This window comes from Haplochromis burtoni, unplaced genomic scaffold (genome assembly GCF_018398535.1).
Source record: "Haplochromis burtoni strain Fernald_Lab_line unplaced genomic scaffold, NCSU_Asbu1 Contig_37, whole genome shotgun sequence".
NCBI lineage: Eukaryota > Metazoa > Chordata > Actinopteri > Cichliformes > Cichlidae > Haplochromis > Haplochromis burtoni.
Window position 1 is genome coordinate 1,930,536 of NW_024582398.1, and position 24,030 is coordinate 1,954,565.

General features: G+C 39.6%; 5 protein-coding genes across 10 annotated transcripts; 4 read left to right on the top strand and 1 right to left on the bottom strand.

Annotated features, from left to right (window-relative positions):
• The first annotated feature begins 309 nt into the window (after window positions 1-309).
• LOC102297761 (L-seryl-tRNA(Sec) kinase) lies at window positions 310-3,416 on the top strand. Its single transcript, XM_005919541.3, has 6 exons — window positions 310-639; window positions 1,335-1,572; window positions 1,656-1,857; window positions 1,963-2,038; window positions 2,828-2,921; window positions 3,018-3,416. The coding sequence occupies exons 1-6, from the start codon at window positions 421-423 to the stop codon at window positions 3,230-3,232; spliced, it is 1,044 nt and encodes a 347-aa protein (XP_005919603.1). The 5' UTR covers window positions 310-420; the 3' UTR covers window positions 3,233-3,416.
• A 471-nt stretch (window positions 3,417-3,887) lies between these two features.
• LOC102297263 (zinc finger protein Pegasus) lies at window positions 3,888-7,751 on the bottom strand. Of its 3 annotated transcripts, none has more exons than XM_042219744.1 (4): window positions 7,613-7,751; window positions 6,692-6,848; window positions 6,412-6,600; window positions 3,888-6,235 (listed from the first exon to the last, which is right to left on the bottom strand). In XM_042219744.1, exons 1-4 carry the CDS (start codon window positions 7,613-7,615, stop codon window positions 5,307-5,309), a joined length of 1,278 nt encoding a protein of 425 aa, XP_042075678.1. In that variant the 5' UTR covers window positions 7,616-7,751; the 3' UTR covers window positions 3,888-5,306. The 3 variants fall into 3 exon arrangements, with proteins under 3 accessions (XP_042075678.1, XP_005919602.1, XP_005919601.1); XM_005919540.2 differs by lacking the exon at window positions 7,613-7,751 and adding an exon at window positions 7,129-7,194; XM_005919539.3 differs by lacking the exon at window positions 7,613-7,751 and adding an exon at window positions 6,980-7,166.
• acadsb (acyl-CoA dehydrogenase short/branched chain) lies at window positions 6,655-12,339 on the top strand. Of its 3 annotated transcripts, XM_005919538.3 has the most exons (12): window positions 6,655-6,773; window positions 7,735-7,841; window positions 8,170-8,335; window positions 8,424-8,524; window positions 8,621-8,827; window positions 9,621-9,791; window positions 10,103-10,228; window positions 10,316-10,408; window positions 10,487-10,576; window positions 10,680-10,817; window positions 11,112-11,211; window positions 11,734-12,339. In XM_005919538.3, the coding sequence occupies exons 2-12, from the start codon at window positions 7,809-7,811 to the stop codon at window positions 11,808-11,810; spliced, it is 1,302 nt and encodes a 433-aa protein (XP_005919600.1). In that variant the 5' UTR covers window positions 6,655-6,773; window positions 7,735-7,808; the 3' UTR covers window positions 11,811-12,339. The 3 variants fall into 3 exon arrangements, with proteins under 3 accessions (XP_005919600.1, XP_042075677.1, XP_042075676.1); XM_042219743.1 differs by lacking the exon at window positions 6,655-6,773 and having other exon boundaries at window positions 7,794-7,915; XM_042219742.1 differs by lacking the exon at window positions 6,655-6,773 and having other exon boundaries at window positions 7,810-7,859.
• A 131-nt stretch (window positions 12,340-12,470) lies between these two features.
• On the top strand, window positions 12,471-15,946 carry LOC102296645 (homeobox protein HMX3-B). Its single transcript, XM_005919537.2, has 2 exons — window positions 12,471-15,001; window positions 15,268-15,946. Exons 1-2 carry the CDS (start codon window positions 14,722-14,724, stop codon window positions 15,858-15,860), a joined length of 873 nt encoding a protein of 290 aa, XP_005919599.1. The 5' UTR covers window positions 12,471-14,721; the 3' UTR covers window positions 15,861-15,946.
• A 1,698-nt stretch (window positions 15,947-17,644) lies between these two features.
• Window positions 17,645-23,196, top strand: bub3 (BUB3 mitotic checkpoint protein). Of its 2 annotated transcripts, XM_005919535.3 has the most exons (8): window positions 17,646-17,814; window positions 19,810-20,004; window positions 20,096-20,165; window positions 20,268-20,419; window positions 20,921-21,079; window positions 21,192-21,369; window positions 21,610-21,826; window positions 22,805-23,196. In XM_005919535.3, the coding sequence occupies exons 2-8, from the start codon at window positions 19,810-19,812 to the stop codon at window positions 22,812-22,814; spliced, it is 981 nt and encodes a 326-aa protein (XP_005919597.1). In that variant the 5' UTR covers window positions 17,646-17,814; the 3' UTR covers window positions 22,815-23,196. The 2 variants fall into 2 exon arrangements, with proteins under 2 accessions (XP_005919598.1, XP_005919597.1); XM_005919536.3 differs by lacking the exon at window positions 22,805-23,196 and having other exon boundaries at window positions 17,645-17,814; window positions 21,610-21,830.
• Window positions 23,197-24,030: the final 834 nt, after the last annotated feature.

Here is a 24,030-nt window from a genome sequence, read left to right on the forward strand (position 1 = left end):
TAACTACATCCATAATTTCCTCTTCATCTACTCCCCTCATAAACATTGAGTTTGTTACATTGATAGTTTTAGGAGGGTGCCCAGATTTTACAATTTCTTTAGCCAAGCTAGGACCAACATCAAGAAAAAAGTCATTAAAACAATTTGCGATTTGTTTTATGCCACTAGTCGTTGTATTTTGTATTTGAAAGTTATTTGGATATTCCAATCCTTTAGTTCCTTTATTTACAATATTATTTAGTACTGTACAACACAAGGTTGGTCAAGACGTCGTTTACAATATTATGTGCTTTTATTTTGAAGGACGTCGGTAGGAAATGACACGCGGAAGAATATGAGGAAGTTAATATCCAACATGGCTGCAAACAGTACAAATGTGAGTAGTAGAAGCTAGGTTGTGAAGCTGCTCTTTCGTAGCCCATGGCAACTGAGGAGGCCGTGAGTGTCAGCAGGGCTTCGGCCTGTCTGTGTGTCCTCTGCGGGCTACCCGCTGCTGGGAAGTCCACCCTGGCCCGCCGGATTCTCAGTACCGCCGCACAGCATGGATGGAGAGCCACTGTGGTGCCATACGATGACCTGATCCCAGAGCAAGCTTTTCGAACCAAAGTGGTCGAGGATGGTGTTAACCTGCAAGAAATGGTAAGGACATGATTCAAATGTAATGTGAACCAACCATCCTGCGTAATATTATCTATAGTAGGGCATTATGACTATTAGAGAACGCAATCACAATAGTACAGCTTTACATTAAATAACATAGTTTGGTGCTAATTAACAGAAAAGGTAAAAAAATAAAAAATTTAGCTCTTTGACAGCACTAAGTTAGGTCAATTTACCCATCCATGTAAGTAAATTGCATGTGTTCAGTGCTTGAAGATTAGAGGTTAGATTTGTTTTGTGGTTTTTTGGCTAATTCAGGTAACTCTCACTACACTTTTCCATCAAATGTTTTACCCTTTCCCAGTTTAGGAAAGGGTAAAACATTGACATAGATATAACATCAGATAGTTTAGGCCATGGTAAATTTTAGCACTTGCATCATAGGATATTTGAGGATAAGTATTTTGTCCGAGGACACTTCATCATATACAGTCCAGGAGCTGGGGATTGACCCAACATTAGTAAACAACCTGCTGTAAGTCTTGAGCCAACATAAACAACAAGCTTCTTAATTTCCCTGTAATGTTACCTTCTGCTACACGATATGTGACTGTATTAATTATTCAAAGTACTTTTATTCTGCAGCAGATTGTTTTTAAAATCCATATTGTCTCCATACATCATAAGTAGCTTGAGTATGTCCTACTAATTTTAGAACTGATTCTCCTCTCTAGCACACTGAATGGAAGTCACACAGACAAGCTGTGTTGTACTGTATTGAGCAGTTCTTGCAGAAGTCAGAAATACTGCCAGAGGTACCAAGCAGCTCTGGGATCAGTGTTGCTGCCTGGGAACAGTGCACTCAAGGTCTGATGGGGCCTAAAGGTCTGAAGCCACCTCTCGTCTTCCTACTGGACGACAACTTCTACTATCCAAGTATGAGATATGAAGTTTGTCAGCTTGCAAGGAAGTGTAAGACCCCTCTTATCAACTGAATATGCCACTTAACGTATGCGGCTCTTCAAATATTAGGTTAACGTCTTCTGATGTTGCAGATTCGCTGGGTTTCTGCCAGGTCTACCTACAGTGTGATTTAGAATCATGCATCAGCAGAAACCAGAGCAGGTCTCAGCCCGTCCCCACTGAGGTGATACTGGAGATGGTGAAGCGGTTGGAGTCTCCGAATCCTCAGAAGAACTCATGGGAGATGAACAGCATTACACTTAACAGCACAGGAACTGTGTCCAAATCTGACATGTAAGGCAGCAGAAGGAGCAGCCATAAAGATTAATTACCAAAGTCAATTCATAAGTCAGGCTTTAATTTGTTGCCTCTGTGTTCTCCTATGTGGCTTATCCTCAGCCAGAGGGTGATGGAGTTGATCTCCTCTGCACTAAATAACCCACTAAGCCTGGGAGAAGACAACAAAGAACAAAAGGTGCGTCACTGTAGAGTAAACTTGAGACACATGCTAGTGATGTAGCTACAGAAGCAGATCATTTCTATCATTTCTAAAGGTTTAACATATGAAACAACACATCATCAAGAGTCCTCAAATCAACAGTACCTAATCAGAGGGGGCCAACCTCAAGCATGACCCCCCCCCCCCCCCTTTAAAACAGCCCACAGACCCTAAGGAGTGAGACTGTTTATAAGTGGGTTGTCAGTTGAGTAAAATAGATTTTTGTCTATATCAGTGGTAAAGAAAGTGACCCAGAGCCTCTTCCATGCAACTCTGAAAGTTTTAACCGTCAGCTATATTGGAACATCATTACACCAAGCTACCGTTAAGGGGATGGATGAGGGATGGGAAAGGAGACAGAGAAGGAAAAAAAATGAAGGGGAGGGGTTAAGATATAACAATTATTACCATCATCATCAACATGCAATAATAATAACAATGATTCATTATTAACACATACTGTTTAAAAAAAAATACTCACTCATGATCATAAACAACAGTACTAGCAGGTAGTCTTGTCTTGATATTACATAGTAATAACAGGTCCCTTAATACTACATATTATAAGTGGAAAATTAGAAATATATTAAAAGGACGGTTTTGCACTGAGATAAGAATGCATCATTAGTAGTGGAAATACAAGAAGCCAGAGAAATACCATCATGCATAACTGAATTCTTTTTTTATCTATGTTGCTGTTTTCATATATACATTGGTATTGGCTTAAGACATGCACCTGCACATATATCATCATCTATTTTGCAGGATGCTGATCGTCTGAAATGTGCCAATAGTGTTGTCCACCAGGCTGACCAGGCCTGTCGACGCCTCATCTCTGAAGCCATGAAGACTGCCAGAGGTCCGCTTTGGATAATATTTATTATTTCAAGTTTAACAGAGCATGCTGCCACTTGAAGCCTAGCTAAATGATCAACTCGTCTTTCCCTAATTTTAGAGAATAAAGTACCTCCTGAACGCATGAGGTCTTTGGCTGCTCAGCTGAGTGAATCCAAAGCAACGTTTCTTCATAACCTGCGGAAACATTTCCTCCATGAAGTGCCATTTATCCAAGGAGAAGAAATCAACGTAGAGCATGCAGCGAAGAGAGCAGCTGAAATTTTTAATGATGACTTGAAAGAAATCTTGTCTAGAATCATGAATGACAAATAAGCTTGACTGAATAGCCAATGTACTGTATTTTATTAAATGTAAGAATTTAAAAATGCTTTTTTAAAATTATTTTTCTGCTACTAAGTGAAACACTCGTAAATGGTTGTAATGTAATAACTTGGTTATTACAACTGTGAATGAAATGTTTTTTTTTTTTTTAAATAAATTCTCAACTGATTTCAGATGTCTACGTGACTTCTCTCCTGATATGGTACAGTGGTGTAATTAAGAGTATCATTATTACATTTTCTGCCCATACTAACATTATCATGTACAAACAAGTTAATGTGTCCAAGATTTGCACAAACGAAAAGCCACTAACATTAGTTCACATTACATGTAACATAATGAGGGTTATATGGGATCTATAGAGCTTAGAAAGAAAAGCGTCTGGACTTCTTTAAGTTTCTTGAAGATGTTTCACCTCTCATCCAAGAAGCTTCTTCAGTTCTAGGGTCAAATGGTGGAGAGTCCCAGATTTTAAGCCCTGTGGGAGTGCCCCTCCAAGAGGGACAATGGACCCCCTTTTGATCCTCTACCTAATCATACGAGCCAAGGTGTGAAAACGGGTGTAGGTCACAATCAGCCATGGTTTCATGTAAACTTATTGTGAAACCTAGCCCCACCCTATCATGTGATTTCCTGAGGTCAGATGGCCCAGAATGTGAATGGGCGTTGCGGCGTCTGGGAAGGGAACTCAAACTGGATTATAGATGGCAGACAGCTGGAATCATAAACCACCCCAGGTTATATGGGATCTTTAATATGGCTCAGCATTGGCTAATATACAGACAGTAAGTGGCTACAATTCATTTTAAAGTTGTATGTACACAAAGTTACTTGAGACAGTATATAAATATTTTTTAAAAAGGGATATAATACAACTGTAAAAAAACCCCAAAAAAAACTACTAATTGTAGTCTCTGAGGTTACATATAAATAAATATTAGAACTACAACTCCCACTGAGGAATGTGTCTGGCTAATTTAACCATGATTGAGACTTTGGTGTATAATTATTAGGCATACAAGCAATTTACAAATGGTGGTGAGAATGGCACCTCGACGGCTCCACTGTGAATACAAAGCTGGTTGAGCTTGAAATGTTTGGTGCTTAATACTGCTTTGGTGTTGTATTTTTTTTTATTTTTTAAAAGCCCCACACCCAACAGCCACAACATTAAAACCACCCTCATAATATTGAATTGGGCCCCACCTTCCTGCTGGAAAACAGAGATCTAAGCATTCACGGTGTGAACACAGCACCTTTGGGATGTTGGCAGCAGGGTGATTCACTGTGGGGCTTGTTATGGGTGTACTAATGTGTGCCACGTGAGTGCTACACATTGTGCCACATGCAAAATCTTCCCATCTGAACACTGGCAAATGAACTGGTACTTGTATAGCTGCAAGACTTCATTCACCCAATCACACCACACATTCACACAGCACTTTGTAACATTCTCACGTACACTCCAACTGATACTTTGGGGGGCAGTTTGAGGGTTCAGTAGCTTATCCAAGGATACTTTGAGGATCAACCAACCAACCTTCCAGTTAGTAGACAGGCCACAGAAGCCCATTTCATTGCACTGTAACTAGATAATCACTGTTATTCATTTTGCCTGTCAGTGGTTTCAATGTTCTGGCTGATCAGTGTATATAGCTGCCTTTATAAATGTGATTACTCAACAGGCTGAATGAAATCCTAATGACTCACTCCAAAGTGATGAAACACTGCAAATCCCATCCCAGTCTAATGCCAAACCCAATAAGTTGCATGAGCAAAGGAGTACAGATATCACAAGGCATTAACTAACTCTCACAACAAACTATGATGTGTTGTAAAGTGTCATTTGTGGTTTTGTACGTTCACAACTAATACGACAAGCCCAAAGTAGGGATCAAGGTAGAAAAGCAGTAAGGCAACAGTATAGTGCAGATGTAGAAGTGTAAAATAAAAAAAAGAAAACAACTTAAAACATGAAATGTTAAACAGTCTCACTATGTTTAGTTGCTAAATATAACCAATATAATAAAAACAAGGGCTCCATATAAGTCTGTGCTGTCAGGAATCATTTTTTATGTTGGCCACGGGCAAAATGGCAGGCAAAATCGTATTTGTCTGCGCATTTATGCCCACAGCTGTTGCACTGGAATGGATGTTCATAGCCGTGGCAGCCCATGTGAATAGTGTAGAGGATATTGTCAGAAAAGTGAATATCACAATGTTGGCATTTATACACGACCTGCTGGTCCGATATAGTCAGGGCAGGGGCGGGTGTGCCCGACTGGCTGTTGCTAACACACGCAGTCAGAGCGTTCATGTTGTTCTCAAAGCCAAGGCTCAGAGCAGGACTGCAGTTCTCGTGGCGTGAGGTGGGAGATTCTTTTTTAAGTGATGATATCTGCACTCCATTTGAGCACATTGCAACCTGTTCACTGGAGACATTATGTATTAGGATGGGCTTCTCATCTTTTATTGACTCCCTGTCTGGGGACACGGGAGTCTGAGACTCAGGGTGGAGCTCAGCCAACTGACCGGCTAGTGTAGACACCTGGTCGAGTGGGTTTTTAAAAGTCAAACCATTAGCACTCCTGTTGCGACTTTCCTTCTCATCTACCCTGGGAGCGTTCTTATACTCGCTGCTGTTTAAATGGTGGATTTTGTGAGACAAGTCAGTCAGAAAATCCGATTTTGGCATCACCACGGAGGCCGGGTTGAGATTGATCAGGAGGCGCCGCCCGAACCCCAGCGAAGCTGTCCTCTTCTGCAAAGCGCTCAGCATTCTCTTGTTGGAGAAAGGAGAGCGTGCCACCCTGGTGGGCAAAAGCTTGTGGCGGCGTCGCCGATGGTGTGACAGGTTGCTGCGGTCACTGCATCGGAAGGCGCAGAGGTCACACTTGTAGGGCTTCTCTCCTGTGTGTGAGCGCATGTGGGCTTCCAAGTGACGCTCATACGCAGATGCAAATGGGCACAGCTGACAGCGGTGAGGCTTTTCTCCTGGGCAAGGAAATAACTGCAGTTATAACTCTGATATTAACCAGCATATTTTACTGTGATGGTTTGCACAGAGGTAGGGAAGTGTCTATTAGACAAGGTTTAGATAAGGTGAAGCTTTTCTCTATTTCACTTTATCAGCTGTATATCGGGGATATTTACATGGTGGGAACTCTGACCTGTGTGGATGCGGATATGCTCTATTAAGCGAGCCATGCCCTTGTTTGCATAGCTGCAGTAGCTGCATTTATACTTTCCATCGCAGGTCCTCTCCAGGCCATCCATCTGCACATCTGACCCATCCTCCACAGACAGTCTTACCTCCACAGACGGGGGGTCCAGACCATTTTGCTCGCACCTTGGGGCAACTACAAACAAACACAGCATGACTTCAACATATGATTTTGCTTAGTAAACACGTAAATCAGTTGTTTGTAAATTAGTGTGCTTCCTTCTCACCGGCTTGAAACGATTCCGCTGTCTCTTTTTCACCACACACGGAGCCTGAAATCATGTTGACATGCTGGGTTTGCTGGGTCAGGTATTCTTGAAATTCCTTTACAAAATCCACGGGCTCGGTCTTTATCTCCTCCATGTTCCTTCTCGTGTGCTGAACCTGAAGAAAAAGATTCAAATGTGATGGCGATGTACTACAAGTCTGCTTTGGTATTCTGACAGCAGCTAACCTACTGCTGCTAGCGTTCTTAATGACTAGCCTACTGCTTTTAGCAGCAGCGCTAACATTACCTAGATTTAAGCTCTTGTATTTTAAATTTTAACACCCAAATTAAGCACAATCGTTACTGTGGTCCATATTTTGCCGTAACAACTCTAACAAACGCTTTTTCTTCGCGCTAACAGCAGAGTTGGGACAGTTTATCATCTCATGCTGTTATCTGGCGAACATGCGATCGCTTCCGTTTTTTCTGATATGTTAGCGGCCACTCAAACGCAACTGTTGCCTTCTCTATTATCGGAAAAACATAGCCTATGTTTATTTTCGTATGGGGCTGTCGTTCTCTTTCTCTTTCTCCCTCTCACTCTATCTATAATATATAACTGGTTGTCATTAATATATATTAATATATATATATATTTATTATATTTTTAATATGTATAAATCTGACTATGCGTAAACCACACGGGTCAGAATAAACACACAGAGATCTGAATACGCGCACATGGGTTTCAGTACGCACAAACAGATGGAAACACACGCACATTCTCACAAGTCTTCAACAATGGCCCTATATTTTTGCACAGGACACATATATGACACTGGCATAAGTTTGTCTATTTCGTTTGATTTCTTAATTTAATAAGTACATACAAAAAGTTAAAAATTCACAACATTAACAGGACAGACAGTGAAGCACTTGCCATTTATGTTTTTTTTCTCCACTCCTGCTCATAACGATAATCCCACAAGGACATGTTAATGATTAATGTATTGCCATTAAAGTCTCCTACATAGTGTAACTTCTCGTGTCTGACTCTTACAGGAGGTCACTGAAGGCAGAAATAGAAATGAGCCCTCTGGTGGACGTACGCTGCTGAACGTTTCATAACAAACATCATGGCTACCCCGTTGGTCAGGATTTTCTCAAAGGTTATACAGAATATTTAGGTCATTATTATTTGCATTTGAAGAGTTTCTGCGCTCATTTGAATATCTTTTCTACGGTATAACCCTTTTTTATCATTGAATTTTGTAACCTATCTGGCTCTTGCCTACGTGACGTTTTTAGCTAACTGATGCTAATATTTGCTAAAGCTCAAACCTAAGTAGTTTCATCCCAAAATAGTTTCAACACTCAATCCTCAAACAGTGGTCAACCGTGCCCGAGATTACTGCGTAATGCTCAGTCACACTGTGTGTTCATTACTAATTATTTTCTAAGCGATGTTACATATTTCTACTGCTGTTTGTTTTTCAGTCTTTCAAACAACTCTCTCGTCCATGGGGGGCATGCCAGGCAGGATGGAGGAGCACTTCCTCCAGATCTGTCCCAGATGTGGCTTCACACCATCCCGCCGAGGTGGTCTCCTCTTTCCCTCCACTTCAGACATACACAGAGGAGGAAGGCATGATGAGGGAAGCAGGTAAGCAGGACCTCTTGTTTCATGTTGTAGTGCACAGCTGGAGACAGGGTTTCTTAAAACGCTAAATATCTGCATTGCTGTTTGACAGTGAAAAAATATGCACAGGAGCGCATCTCCCCACTTGTGTCACAAATGGATGAGAATTCGCAGATGGATAAGGAAGTGATCAAATCCCTCTTTGAACAAGGTGTACGTAACTAATTTAATCGTGAATTAACGTATATGTCATTAAAAGTACGCCAGTGTCATTTTTTTCCCTTCTAGTGACTCATTTGATTTTTGCAGCTCATGGGCATTGAGATCGACCCCGAATATGGCGGGACTGGCTCCTCGTTTTTCTCCTCTATTCTGGTCATCGAGGAGCTGGCGAAGGTGGATCCCTCTGTGGCTGTACTATGTGACATCCAGAACACTCTGATCAACACGCTGTTTGTCAAACTCGGTACCCCAGCTCAGAAAGAGAAGTACCTCAATCGACTGTCAACAGACATGGTAAGCAGCTTGATAATCTGGAAGAAATAAAAACAGTGTACATCAATTCAATGTTAATGTTGTCAGGTGCAGCTGATTAATGTTTTCTGATCATGCTTTCAAATCTGTTTAGTTTTATTTATTTATTTAGTGCTCACAGCAGCAGTTGAGTAAAGGAGTGGACATGGTCAGCAACAAGACTATTTAATTGAAGTGTTTAAATGATGCTTAATTGCTACTAAGGGGCCTAAAGGGTAATACGAAAATATCTCAGACAGTGATTTTACATTTTAATATTGCCAAGTTTATGTGAGCCCTTATAAATTGTGGTCTCAGTTTTCTGTTCTTAGTTTATACAAGAGAAACCTGGTGTGGTCTTCTGCTGCTCCAGCTCATCTGCTTCAAGAGCACTGAAAGATGCTCTTCTCCAGGACTTGGCCATAACCAATAGTGATTAATTGCCTTTTATCATGAAATAAGCATGTCCTTCACTGAATAAGACACCTTGTGTCCCTTTACTGTCACGAATTCTGGCTTTTGAGCTTGTACACTGTTGGTCTTTCTCCTCATTAGTCCAAAGATTTGCTATTTGATTCCAAAAATCATCAAAAAAAAGGAAACATTCTTTGTTTTATCATTCATCATGTAATTTGTGTTCTTTGTACTGGTTTAATCTGCTGTTAAGTCAAAGAGATTTATTTATATATATACATATATATGCCGTTCTTTTTTGGAAACCTTATATGCAATTTCTCTATATTTGTTCCTTGTTTATTTGTATTTTATATTAGTATTTTTGTATTATTTATACCAGATTGGAAGCTTCTGTCTCTCTGAAGCAGAGTCGGGAAGCGATGCTTTTGCTCTGAAGACGCGTGCTGAAAAGCACAAGGACTATTATGTAATCAATGGATCCAAGATGTGGATCAGTAATGCAGAGCATGCTGGTGTTTTCCTGGTAATGGCCAATGTGGATCTCTCTGCTGTGAGTAACTGTTGATGTTTCTATTCTCAGAGTGTGCAGTATTTCTTTTTGAGCCTAGATTTTTAAGGCCCCTCTCAACAGTTGCTTCTGAGCTTATAATCTAATAACAATATATTGATTGCGTTTTTTTCTTTATCTTGGAAATTACCAAGACATGCTGGATTTTTTTTAACAAATTCATTTAACAAAAACATCAAGTGAAACTATACTTTATAATACCCACCCTCTATAGGTTGTATTGATGCTTTGTGGTGATTAAATGCGTTCCCCTGTGACAGAAAGGTAAATATAAAGTCATCTTTGTTTGGCAGGGATACAGAGGCATCACCTGCTTCATCGTGGACCGGGACACCGAGGGGCTAGAAATCGGCAAGAAGGAGAACAAGCTTGGACTGCGGGCCTCCTCCACCTGCCCGCTCAACTTTGACAATGTCAAGGTGCGACCATACATCGTGTACGTTACCAGAGAAATGCCTGGCAAGTGCATTAGATAGATTTTTTTAAAACTCTGCTTTCTGTTCTAGGTGCCAGAGAAGAACATTTTAGGAGAGGTCGGTCATGGCTATAAGTATGCCATCGGGATGTTGAACGAGGGTAGGATTGGAATAGCAGCACAGGTAAATTAAAACACAAAATCTGCTCTGTTAAAATGTCAAATTCAGCAGGGCGGTGTTCTAACTCTGTGTGTGTTTCAGATGCTTGGATTGGCACAGGGTTGCTTTGATCACACTGTTCCTTACACCAGACAGAGGATGCAGTTTGGGAAACGTATCTTTGACTTCCAGGTCACGATCCATATTTGGACTTTGGATTTTTTACAACACCTTGTGGTGATAAGGCTTGGTTCAATAAATTCTGATGCTGCTTTTGGTGTTCCTTATATTCCAGGGGATGCAGCACCAAATTGCCCATGTAGCAACACAGATTGAAGCCGCTCGGCTGTTGACGTACAACGCTGCTCGTCTGAAAGAAGCCGGAAGAACTTTCATTAAAGAGGCCTGCATGGCTAAATACTTCAGCGCAGAGGTGAGCTTCCTGTTTTTGTGGTAGTACACTTTAGGACAGAATAAGGATATTTTTGGACCTGTTTAGGTATGTTGCCATAACGTTATTTGTGTCATGATTTCATACAACCAATGGTAGAAGAAGTAAAAGTTGTTGCTGAGACTCTCCTGAAGCCATGGCAGTTTTTAGGTTCTGTTACATCCTATCATTTCTGTGATATCTCTGCTGCTGTCTCAGCTAGTAATTATTTTTACAAGTTCAACTCAAAAAGTCTTTTTATTTTCTCTGTCTCTTTTTATAATTTACTTTCTTCAGGTTGCCACCCTTACCACGTCAAAGTGCATCGAGTGGATGGGAGGAGTAGGCTTCACTAAAGACTACCCTATTGAAAAATACTACAGAGACTGTAAAATTGGTGAGCCTAACTCGACAAACGTGCTTGGACTCTGGATCACTCTGCAAATATTGGCTTGTGTTTGTATGCTGTTAGTGAGATTGCTGCTTAAATAAGGTGTACTTAGTGTAACTGTGGCTGGAGTCCTACTGTGAAAAGAACGAAACTTGTGAGTGCTACAGGAGGGTCAGGTGTAGATGTTCGTGATTGGAGCAGAGTGGGGCGGAGAGAGAAGGCCCAATAGCAGTGGCTGTAATCGGACTCTGCTGGAATTCTCCAGTCTGACCCCTCAGAGTGCCATTATACCAGCACACAGCCAAGGAAGCTGCCATTTCAAAATGTTACTTTTCCTTTCATCACTGCCACTTTGGCTCCCGAGCTCTCTGGCTGGAGCACCGGCAGACCTAGCTCCACGCTAAGCCTCCTTGTCTCCTGCTAGTGAAAGCGGCGGATGCATGTAGTGGGCAGAGGAGTTTGACAAAATGGACTTTGTTGTGTATGGCAGGAATCTGTGCTAATGTTTTGTTTTCTCTCTTTGTGCAGGTACCATTTATGAGGGCACGACGAATATCCAGCTGTCCACTATGGCCAAGTTCATTGATAAGGAGTACAATGTTTGAAACTCTATGAGCAAAGCCTAAACGATTGTACTCTGCGATGTTACACTCCGCATTTTTCCCCCCAGTGATTATAATGGGATTGATCCAGACCATACTACTATAGATTAGTTCTCGTGCAGCAGCTCATAGTTACTGGTGTTTTGGTTACGTTTCTTCAGGTTTAGAGATAAAGCTGCTCTGGTTTAATGATGTTTATTTTGCTTTTTGTATTCAGTGAGCTTTCCATCGATTCAAATACAATGAGTAACAAACTGTATATCATTTTAAGACCTTTACAACCTTCACCCCACATTTGTTCTAGTATTATTATTAATGTAACAGTAACATAAATGATCCATACATTTGCAATGTGGGAGTTAGTTGTTGAAAGCTGATGATTAGGATTATGTTTTGGTGCCTTCGGAAGATTTGCGATTACTGAGATCAGTGATGTAAAGGTGTGTGTTCTCTCTGTATGATTCTACATCCTTTTAGGAAATCATCTGTAAAGAATGATCTGTCAGTACTATTAAATGTGAAGTATGCTGTAGTGCAGTGTATGGTTTGTATTTGCTGAGGAGTCCAGGTTAATACCAAGTTCTCTCACTAGATGGCAGCATTTTCCTGAGTGACAGCCGCTCACAGAAGCGGCAGTCAATTATTATGTCTTTTAACAGCTTGTCACCTCTAATGATATTTTATATCAATTTAATTATGCCGGTGCTTCAGATGAAAAGAGCTCGCCTTGCATAATTGACTCATTGATAATTTTGTGGGTGTGACTGATTAAATTTGCACAGGCTACATGTGCTGTGCAAAATAAGGTCTATTGTTTAAACAGCTTTTAAACTTTTAGCCAAGACTTCTTACAAATAATTATGTGGTGATATTTTTTATTACTTTTAAATAATGGAGAGGGAAAAATTAAAACAGACACGGATACTATTTGATGATTTTTATTAGTCACACCGTTTCCTGGCTGTAATACAGAAACTTAATGTTTTTGTAGCGGATAATTTTATATTAAGATTTGCTTTTGCTTCTTATTTCATGTATTTGTATAATACATTTGAAGAGTGAAAGGGACTGAAATGTATTTGCCCTCATAAAAAATTTAGGATTATGTGTGTGTTTCTAAACGATCAGTATAATTCTTGACACCACCACTGTATCTGTGACAAAAGCTTTGAATTTAAATATGAATTGAGTGTTATTTACTGCTGGGACTTTGCTGATAGGAGTTAGAATCAAACGTGCTAGGCTGCAGTGTAATTGCATACAAACACCTGTTCTTTAAACCTAAATTTCTGTCTTTTTTTAATCACATAAAGATAGAACAGAAAATCAAGCCTGCATTTACATCACTGATTGAGTGTACTTTGTTTGCCCCTCTGATCCACTCTGACTCGTGGACCCTCCCCCTTCTCTTTAATGAACATAATCTGATGAAAACACAGCTATTTGCTTTTCACTTTGCTTCGGCAAAATGCTGCTCAGCTAGCCTCTTTCTCCGCCCCCATCTTTAACACAGCTATGAGACCTCTAATTATGCAAGGATTCAAGTAGCTTTTCACAAAACACAGTGTTGTCCTCTAGAGCTGGAGAGCGCTCCACGAGCTAAAAGGACAGGCTGCATATTTGCAGGTTGAGCAAATTCAATTTGTTTGATTAGTTCTCTGCATTTGCTTCAACTTTGGTTTAAATGGTGCATCTTAAATGTTTTTAGTGTCTCTTTTTTTCTTTGCGTATGCCTATACCAAATAGACACGCAAAATGTTGATATCTCTTCCGTTTTTGGAGACATATGCTCTTAGTCTAAATAGAGATCAGAAAAGCAGTGTACTTATAAATTCATTTTCTTTCCTGGTCTTTCTTTCGTTCATCATACGCACAAATAAAATGCGACCAAACAGCTCTTATACATGTCTCTTCAGGTACACAATTGAAATTTGCTTAATTCAAGTACTAGCACTGTTGTATGTGTGACAGAAACAGGCCTATTGTCATCCTCGCGCATTAGATCACCTGCTGCCCCTGTGGGTTTGTCTGCTTTGGTACTAAGCTGATGTGAAAAGACTTTATCACGATGGTTAAACATTCAATTTGATGTCTGCCTGTAGCGCTTCCTGGCTAATAAAATTACACCGAAGTCAATGCGCTCCGGTGCAGGTGAAACGAACAGCTTTCCTGCCGAACACACGCGCGTCAGGACGCAACAGAATAGTGGCACGCCGAAATCGTGCGTCATAGTGTTCAGGGTCCGCGTTTAATGACAAAAATCATTAAATGACTAAATATTTAACAATTTTTTGAATCTTTTTGTGCGTTAAGAATAATACTTCGCCATTTTGTTATTGTATATCGTAGCTTACATTCGTGCGTAAAACCTATGCGTAATTTGTTTAATAAGGCTAAGTTGCTTGATTTCGCTGGACCATTTAATCAATGGACCATTTATTCAATTTACTGACAGGTAATTGTGGCTCGCGCACACCCCTCATAACCCTGATACATTTTCCTCTTTTATCTAATTGGTTGACAAGTGGGTGCGTACTGCTGAGCCCGAAGCCAAAACTCTCGCGCGGCCTTTTTCTTTGGAGTCCATTCTTGTCAGACCCCCACGCGGTTTCATCTCAAATCCCATTTGCTATTGTATCTGTCCAATAGCAGCGACAGAGCACGCTTTAACTCGGATGGCATTTTTATTTCATCACTACGGTCGGGAGCAAGTCTGACGCAGTGATCTCTGCGCTCTCACGCTGATCATTCTCGTGGGGGGGAAGCTGGGCACAGCTTTACGCGACTTTCTGAGTTTTCCCTCCATCTTATGCGAACTATTTTAGCTCGGACTTTAACGCCAGAGAATCCTTTAGATCTGTTTAATATCTTTTTTCAGCTTTTGATGGTGATCCCTGTCGGACAGTAAACGGTGATGGCAGACTCTGATACTCAAGAGGCTCGCCAACCTGCAAAAGACTCGCCGTTCTCCATAAAGAACCTGCTGAATATTGAAGACAAACCCACGAAGCCAAAAAGCATCCTCAGCTCGCACAAGGGGGTTTTGGAAGGCAGTTTCTTTTCTCGGCTCGGTGATTTGTCTGTTCCTCGATTTGAGCTGCCAGCACAGAGAATTGGACTATCCGCGCAATATCTGGAAAGAGCATCTACCTGGTGGTACCCCTACACGCTTGGAGCACATTTTAGGACTGGAGGTAAATTATTGTATTGCGTGTAGTGTTTTAATATTAATTCACGTTCTTCTATCGGGAAAAGCTGTGGTGTATTCAACATCGTGAATGGATACGTAAATCTTAATAAAAACGTTTTAAATACTTAAAACTCTAAATTAAACTTAATGTATCCCAACAATAAACCTATTACACAAAGGGGGGAATAGAATAGAGGTAGGATAGCTTTCACTGCAGAATTGTTTGTCGTTGAAGAATAGGTTTTAACAAAATAAAATGTTTTTCTCCAGGCTCTGAGAAGGTCAGCTTAAGAGAAGCATCACAGGCACCGGACAGGCGCTCTCCGGATCTCCAGAAAAGTGATCAAGATGCCAAAGATGAAAGCGCCGACGATGACATCGCCCTGGATGAAAGTGACTCGGAGGAGCCAAAGAAAGAAACAGACCAGGAGGACGACTGGAGGAGAAAAAACGACGAGCTGGACTCCGAGAAGAAGCCCTGTCGGAAGAAGAAGACGCGCACCGTGTTTTCCAGAAGTCAGGTCTTTCAGCTGGAGTCCACTTTCGACATTAAGCGCTACCTGAGCAGCTCAGAGAGGGCAGGCCTAGCCGCGTCCCTGCACTTAACCGAGACGCAGGTGAAAATCTGGTTCCAGAACCGGAGGAATAAGTGGAAAAGGCAGCTGGCCGCCGAGCTGGAGGCGGCCAACCTGAGCCATGCGGCGGCACAGAGGATTGTGCGGGTTCCCATACTCTACCACGAGAATGGAGCCCCAGAAACGAGCGGGGGCCCTGCTACAAACTCACCGGGCGGCCAGGCACTCCTGGCTTTCCCCCACCACATGTACTATTCTCACCCAGTCCCACTGCTGAGACCCGTTTAACATTTGTGTCATAAAGCATTGTACATATGTTTTTAAATGAGAGTGATTAACTGAAAAAAAATTGTTTTGTATATTTTTTAGATTGAACGGACACAGTTATTATTATTATTATTATTATTATTATTATTATTATTATTATTATTATTATTATTATTATTATTATTATTATTATTATTATATGTAATCATGCTTTCTTCTACTAAAGTGTCCTTGAGCAAGACAGGGTCCCTTTTACAGCTCCCACGCGTGTGGGAACAAAAGTAATGGATTTTCTGGTTTTTTTCTTTTTAATTATTATGATCCATTTTGGGTGCATATATTTGAACGTATTAAGTTGAACACGGTTGGCTGTCTATATGTAATTTACAGAGATTTGTGTCAGTGTTTGAATGTGGAATTAAATATTTTAATATTTTTCAATATTGTGCAATACTGTTGGCTTTAAATTAGGCTGCCAGCCTTTGTCTCCCATAGGCCTATAGCTCACTTGGTAATAGTCAGGACAATCATGTCATTCTTAAAAGACCCCCCCCCCCCCCCCCAACCCACACCCCCACACCACCACCAAAAAAACAACTGCAGATGATACAGGCATTTGTCTTTTTGACGCAGTGGTTGGCGTAATTTTAAAGCCATGAAAAAACCAAAAAAGCCTCTGTTTTTTGTGTGTGGTTTTCTTCTGATGTTGTTATTGAAATTCTGTATATTATATGGTCTCGCACTCAGTAAAAATTAATTCAAGCAAGAAATGTTTCCTTTTATATAGCCTTGGTGTGTGCAACACGAATGTTTATTCAAGTCATGTCGTTCTGGGTTTCAAACATTTGTGAGGGGTATGTTCTTAAGGGTTCTTAAGCTTCCTCTAATGCTGATCCGTGTTTTATTTTCGAGCCTATCGAAAATAAAACACGGATCAGCATTAGAGTGGCAACAATATTTATACCGATCACTTAGAAAATAACCAACTGCATTCTAAATAATAGGAACGTTGGATGAACCAAATGTTGGGTTTCTGTGAAGCATTTAGGCCTCAACGTCAGCTCTTTTCATCATATAATTTTTGCTTTATATAATTAAGAAAAAGTATTGCGGAAAACATGTCCTATAATTAGAAGAAGAAAACTGTCACATATCCACACAAATTAGAATGTACTAGCCTAAATTACAAAATGAATCAGAAAGATTGAGAGCCGGCCTTCTTAATTTTTCATAAAGTCATCACGTTACTATATGCTTTATTTTATTATTCTTTTTTATTATTTTCCTTATTGAATAGCGCTTGAGAGCAGCTTAAACTAAAATATACCATTACATGTGCCTCAATATGGTTGATTTATGGTGGTTAATTTATGTGGTAAATTCCTAGTCAAACTTCAAAAAGCAAAAGCAAAAAGCCAAAAACAAAAAAATGGACAACAAAAAAAGGCGCATTGTACAGGTGCCTGTTTCAAAATGTGCTCACTTTTCTCTCAGCTTTTCTGCTACCTGTTTATTTAACATATGAGCTATACAACTTCATGATTTTAGAGTAAAACCACAGATATATGCTTGCATAGATAGATAGATAGATAGATAGATAGATAGATAGATAGATAGATAGATAGATAGATAGATAGATAGATAGATAGATAGATATCAGGCCTATTCATTTCAGAAAGTAGGCTCTAGGAAGAAATACGGCGTAAGACAGAAAAGGGACCCATGTCACGTGTTCTGTATTGAGACAACGGAAATAACCATAGAAATCAGCTCAGCCAATGAAATCGCAGGCGCGAACTTGAACATTTCTTTCAACCAATCAGCGCCTTGTGGACCGTCGGTAGCGAGCTATCCTCACGCAGCCACATTGTGTTCTCGTATATTCATATATTTTTATAGTTAACTAAAAAGGTATAATAATCGCTCTTGGCAAATAAACCAACTGATCACGTCCGAACGACATCTGACTGAAGCGGTAAGTGAAGTGAAACTACTAACATTTGTGCTCGTTGCTTTTGCCCTTTCGAGCTAGCATTAGCTAACACCAGTGGCAAGAGTAGTAGTGGGCTTGGTGTAATTCCTGGATTTAACTGAACAATGAGTCCAGTCAGTGTGGAACAAAAAGTAATGCGGTTATAAAGTCACAAGTAGCGCAGTCATTCAACTGACAGAAAGGCATATAAACATGTATTTTAGTTTATATGGTTGCTAGCTACTATTTGGGGCGGGTATTCTGTCGGTGGGCTGCATTGAAAACAAGCAACAAAGCCTTTAACCAACTGCTGTTAGGCTGTGTTTGCGACCAGGGAATTTATGTAGCTTTATAATGTGTATGAAAACGCATGTTTGGTTTTCACTGAAGCCACTAATAACTTCTAAGTAATAGTAACCCTTTATAAGGGAGTCACTGAAAGACGTGGAAATTCAAAATTTCAAATCTGAAGTGTCATTGGAGCACGTTGTGTTGCAAATCACAATCAGTATAATGACTTCTCCCCATCTTAGGTAAACATGTTTCCAAAAAGTGTGTCTATAAAATAAAGTACTGGAAAAACTTAGAGATTTTAGGGAAACATTTTTATCTTGAATAATACTGGCATTTGTCACAACGATAACAGCAGTCCTGTTCTGTCACAGGCCTTATGATACTTGAAGCTTCTGTAAGGTGACATAATTTCCAATAAGACATTGTAACTAAATATTTATCATTTTCAGCAACAATTTAAGTTTTTTCGCTGCATGTGTATCCACCTGGATCTAGGGTTTATATATGGCATGGTACTTAAAAAAAAAAGTTCCAACTACACAAATGCAAAATAAAAGAGAGAACATAAATATCCAGCCATCTTTGAAGGTGCGCATTAACAGTGAAGCCTAAAATGAATCTAAAATGGTGATGCAGAAATTGTAAATGTATAACAAGGAGTAAAAAAATGGTATAACTAGTGGTGGTACCACTTATTTTCTCTTACATGTAATTCAGTCCAAAATAAATTAATCGCATATATTGAAATACTAAGTCAATTTTAGCAGTAACAAGACTCACGGTAAAAAAATACATGGATGTATGCTTATAAAATGAACTAAAAATAGCATCTGTGGTTCTATTTATAGCCTGAAAATGTCAAGTGGAATACATTTGTCACTGAATCACTTTATATTATTACACAAACTTGTGGCAAGGTTCAATATACAATTGACATCTGCTGTCCTACGTTTATAATAGTTTTTTATTTTGTTTGTTTTTCATAACACAAGTATGGCTTGCTAGATACATCCGGTGTATGTCTAAAATGGACTTGACATCCCTTGTACCAGTTTCAGGTGAACAGGTCATATGATCAAATATGTTGCTACAGTTTTTATGCCACAGACGTCTCAAATTTCTAGAAATCCTAAACAAACAAGACCTATCTCAACTTCTATCACAACTATACAACTGGAACTATATCATGCATAGCTTTGGTCAGCTACCAGTGTTCATTTCAATTTTATGATGAATTGTATGGGAGTAGATATGGGTCAAATACACAATTCCCCAATTTGTGAAAGTATATATATATATATATATATATATATATATATATATATCTCTTTGCTGACTCACTGAGAGGAATCCATGGCTCTACAATTTCAATATGAAGCATTGGGGTGCTAATTTTGGCTATTAAGTTACCAAATATAGCTCCTTGCTCAATAAAGTGTTAAAAATTTCTGTACAGACATTTCTTTCCAAATGAATGAGGAAATGAATAAAATATGTGTTTTGACAGTGTCATAGATGTTCATAGTGGAGCAGTATTTAAAACTGGGCAATTAGATCGAAATTAACAGCCCAGTTTATAATGTTTGACCTCTGTTGTGTCCTGTTGTGATTCCAGTCTAAATGTCAGTTAGGTTGCATTAAAACACCTTGCAGGGTTGATTACTATTAAAGTTTAAATCGCCTGCTCATTTTTCTCTGCTGCAGATGACAGGCTCAAACGAGTACAAGCTCAATCAGGGACCAGAGGATGGCATCTCTGCTGTCAAGTTCAGTCCCAGCACAGCCCAGTTTCTCCTGGTTTCCTCTTGGGACTGCACTGTCCGTCTCTATGACGTGGGAGGCAACACCATGCGAATGAAGTACCAGCACACGGCTCCAGTTCTGGATTGTGCATTTTATGTAGGTCACATATTTTCTGCTTAGGTTTCTTCTTGTTATGTTATAGCCTTGAAGTCTGGTGTGCTCAAATGATAAAACCTTTAACTTTCAGGATCCAACACATTCTTGGAGTGGAGGTTTAGATGCACAGTTAAAAATGCATGATTTGAACACAGACCAAGGTATGTTACTAATCTGGTAGGTGGATTAAAAACTTCCAGTAGTAAAACATATATTTTGGAATGCTTTCATCTATATTCTGCTGGTTTCTTCTCTTTAAACAGACACAATTGTTGGAACACATGATGCTGCCATTCGTTGTGTAGAGTACTGCCCAGAAGTTAATGTCATGGTAACAGGTAGCTGGGATAGATCAGTTCGACTGTGGGACCCACGAACGCCCTGCAATGCTGGCACCTTTACTCAGCCAGACAAGGTAAAGCAGTAGAGCCACCACTGAGCTTAACCATATTGTTTATAAGATTGTTATATACATGTTTTCAGATCTAAATCACTAGAATTGCTATTAAAGTTTAAAAAAGAAAACATGACATTTTTGGAGATTCATCCTTTTTCAAAGCAACAAAGTATTTTGGATTCTCAGGAGGGCATTACAAGTTTAGCAGTTGTTATTGAGAATGAGTTGATAAGACTATTAATGAAAACAGGAAAATTTTTTGATGGATTTTATTTACTTTTTATTTTGGCTTTACTCCTAATACTGGTACACAGTGATGTAGCTATTAATATATTTTCTAGAAAGCTCCCTACATTAGACATTGTAATTGTATTCATTTACTTTCCCATAGTGTAAAGTAAGTTTAATGTGTTTGCATGTGGTTAAGTAATGTTGTATGCATATGCATATACATTTCATATGATTTTTGGCACTGCTAGTGATGTTGTCATCTTGTCTCATAACTTGTCTTTGTCAAAGGTGTATACCCTCTCTGTGGCTGGAGATAGGCTGATTGTTGGCACAGCAGGACGACGAGTACTGGTGTGGGATTTGAGAAACATGGGATATGTGCAGCAAAGAAGAGAGTCCAGTCTGAAGTATCAGACGCGCTGCATTAGAGCCTTCCCCAACAAACAGGTAGACTTTATAAAATATGAAGACTGTTAAAACCTGGCTGATAATTTGTTCTTAATAGAACCTGATAATATAGAGTCAAATTTTAACCTCATATTTTCTGTCTTGGCTCCAGGGGTATGTCTTGAGTTCAATTGAGGGACGTGTAGCTGTAGAGTACCTGGACCCAAGCCAGGAAGTTCAGAAGAAGAAATACGCTTTCAAGTGCCACAGGCTGAAGGAAGAAGGAATCGAGCATGTTTATCCTGTCAATGCCATCTCATTTCACAGTGTTCATAACACCTTTGCCACAGGTAAGATTGGCTAGTTAGTACTTGACAAAAGCAGGTATTTGTTTGTTCTTAGATCTTTCTTAGCTTATATATGTATATACAAAAAGAGTCAGCTACAGAAAATATCTTAGATTTTTCTCTGACCTTCACCTCTTAACTGCCAAGGTTGCATCCAGAACTCTTGTTAATATAGATCCATATCTCAGCAATAACAAGGCCGAAAACTTTTTGAGGTTGACCTTGAACCTCTCCTTTTACCAGGTGGCTCAGATGGCTTTGTGAACATCTGGGATCCATTCAACAAGAAGCGTTTGTGTCAGTTCCATCGGTATCCAACCAGTATTGCATCACTGGCCTTTAATAATGATGGCACCATGCTTGCAATCGCCGCTTCCTACATGTTTGAGAAAGGAGACATCAGCCACCCAGAGGATGCCATCTTTATCCGCCAGGTCACAGATGCCGAGACAAAGCCCAAGTGAGTCTTCCTCTTGTCTGCTGTGCAAAGTACTGCTCAGAATGGCAGTTTCATACCGCTGAATCTCTGAGCAGTGCTGTTTACAATGTGCACGTCGAGCTGCAGCATATGCTGATCTTTATCTCTGTCCATCCACTTTTCAATATCCGATAGTGAAAGATAGATGAGAACTTGAAGTCCTCCTTTCACTTTGTACATCTGTGGCTGTTATAAATATCTACTCAGCGACCAAATAAACATAAACCTTCTATATAGCATGAGGCAGTCCATTAAAGTGGGCCTGTTATAAATACTACCCCTGTTTTGTCAAAGTCAAAATAATTGAGGTGTTCTTTTGACTTGTTTTTCAATCCAGACCTAAAATATTTTAAAAGGAATTCTTAATATTTCCCTCTATATCTAATTTGAAATAAATCATAGATTTTATTAGAGTTCATTTTCAGCTTTATTTGAGTAAGCTGAATAGGTACTGGCAGGTAAACATCCATAATAGTCTATAAACATCACAACATACTTTTCAAATACCAGATTGTCTCTTTCACCGTCAGCCATACTTGTCCCTAGAACCTGGTTGCAGAGCTCAACAGTTTCTTGTCATGTGTTTGGTAACCACAACCTGGCATTTTGAGGCTTATCTTTGTGGTGTATATCATAGCCATGACTATACTGGGACTCTGGCCAAAAATCCAAATCTCTTTAAGGTTATCTTTTCCTTCACCTCAGGATGCCTTAAATGTGCTTTTTTTTTCATTGGAGCTTTTAGATGTAGAAAGACTGATTGTAATCTCAATAAGCAGATGTTAAAAGTAATTTTAAAGTACCGACTTAATTAAAAGGTGAGTGGCTTTTGTCGAGAACTTCGAAAAGAAGCAATGATACAAAACTGTAGTTACCAAATGGGATATGACTTGTCTCCATGTATCAATTCAGTGATTGCTCAAGTTAATTGAATCTCTTCTTGTGTTTTTTGGTTTACAGGTCAACCTAAGTGCACAGAGGAAGACTTCCCTCTGCCTTTGAAGCCTTTATCACATTGGATTTATCTGCTGGCATCCAGTGTACCATTACTATATCGTTTCCTGTCATTTCTTTCCATTCCCAAACCGCATTTGTAATTTAAGTAACAGTTGTTACATTTTCTGCTCGTTTCTGGTCTGTGTTAAATATTTCATTCTTTTATGTGTTTGTCTTGTTCTTTCTTGACTAAAATCATTTTTGTATATACTGTACCTTTTTGACTTTTCTTTGCCCTTGGTCTTTTTGGTATTTTGACATTTTAACAAGGCACAGTTGCAGCTGTTCTTGGATCAGTCTTTCAGTGCTCACAGTTTGATACTTGGAATTTAATAAATGTTCAAATATGGCCATCATGAAGTTAATTTATACTTTGTCACATACAGGTAGTATGTATGCAGGTAGCATGAACAACAGCTGGAGAAATGCTAGGAATGTGTCAAGGCAATAAGGATTGTTCTCTTGATGATGTGTTGAGGGAAAGTGATGATCCACTCATCTTGCTGTGGGCTCCACTTGCCCCCAGACAGTGACCTCTGCTGATAGACATCAGAGGTCTTTGGCCTAAACAAGATCCAGGTTTATTACTGGGGAAAATTGGGAGAAAAAAACAACTAAACTTGATGACCCAGCCTATTTAATCATCCTTTTTTTCATCATCCATTTTTAAGTGTGTGTGTATATACATCTCTCTCCCTCTCTGTCTCTCTCTCTCTCCCCAGATATAGATATATCCCTTAGTAGTGGATTTATGGTAACTTCCAACCTATAAACAATGAGCTAATTCTGCTGTTTTAGCAGATGACAGCAGTGATGTTTCAGAGGGCTAAAACTTTTTAAAAGTGTATTATTATCACTGAATTTATCTATAGACTGTGCCAGTTGTTACACTGATGACAGAATTAGATGCAACACAGGCTTTTGTAATGCAGTATTTGGTAATATACGACTGGCACAGTGCAGCTCTGGAAAAATATAAGCGATGTCTTTTTCCCGCAGATTTTCAATGGCATCTAATGCAGTTTCTGAAACCTTTCAGCCTAAGCATGAGAGAAGATATAGATGTCAGTTATTCTATTTAAGAGATCCTATTTTTTCCCAAATGGTTTTATCTGCTTCTGCAGTATCCTGGAAATGATTAGTCCACTTTGGTGAAATGATGTAACTAATTCCTGTGATTGTCAATAATG

Excerpts from the sequence above, each read along its gene's own strand:
- LOC102297761 (XM_005919541.3), top strand. The coding sequence starts at position 421 with ATGGCAACTGAGGAGGCCGTGAGTGTCAGCAGGGCTTCGGCCTGTCTG. Across the intron at positions 1,858-1,962 it reads ACTGTGTCCAAATCTGACAT|CCAGAGGGTGATGGAGTTGA; the intron begins GTAAGGCAGCAG and ends GCTTATCCTCAG. Across the intron at positions 2,039-2,827 it reads AAGACAACAAAGAACAAAAG|GATGCTGATCGTCTGAAATG; the intron begins GTGCGTCACTGT and ends TCTATTTTGCAG.
- LOC102297263 (XM_042219744.1), bottom strand. Across the intron at positions 6,601-6,691 it reads AGCGGAATCGTTTCAAGCCG|TTGCCCCAAGGTGCGAGCAA; the intron begins GTGAGAAGGAAG and ends GTTTGTTTGTAG. Across the intron at positions 6,236-6,411 it reads GCATATCCGCATCCACACAG|GAGAAAAGCCTCACCGCTGT; the intron begins GTCAGAGTTCCC and ends TTCCTTGCCCAG.
- acadsb (XM_005919538.3), top strand. The coding sequence starts at position 7,809 with ATGGCTACCCCGTTGGTCAGGATTTTCTCAAAG. Across the intron at positions 8,525-8,620 it reads AATCCCTCTTTGAACAAGGT|CTCATGGGCATTGAGATCGA; the intron begins GTACGTAACTAA and ends TGATTTTTGCAG. Across the intron at positions 10,577-10,679 it reads AACGTATCTTTGACTTCCAG|GGGATGCAGCACCAAATTGC; the intron begins GTCACGATCCAT and ends CTTATATTCCAG.
- LOC102296645 (XM_005919537.2), top strand. The coding sequence starts at position 14,722 with ATGGCAGACTCTGATACTCAAGAGGCTCGCCAACCTGCAAAAGACTCG. Across the intron at positions 15,002-15,267 it reads AGCACATTTTAGGACTGGAG|GCTCTGAGAAGGTCAGCTTA; the intron begins GTAAATTATTGT and ends GTTTTTCTCCAG.
- bub3 (XM_005919535.3), top strand. The coding sequence starts at position 19,810 with ATGACAGGCTCAAACGAGTACAAGCTCAATCAGGGACCAGAGGATGGC. Across the intron at positions 20,005-20,095 it reads TTCTGGATTGTGCATTTTAT|GATCCAACACATTCTTGGAG; the intron begins GTAGGTCACATA and ends TTTAACTTTCAG. Across the intron at positions 21,080-21,191 it reads GAGCCTTCCCCAACAAACAG|GGGTATGTCTTGAGTTCAAT; the intron begins GTAGACTTTATA and ends TCTTGGCTCCAG.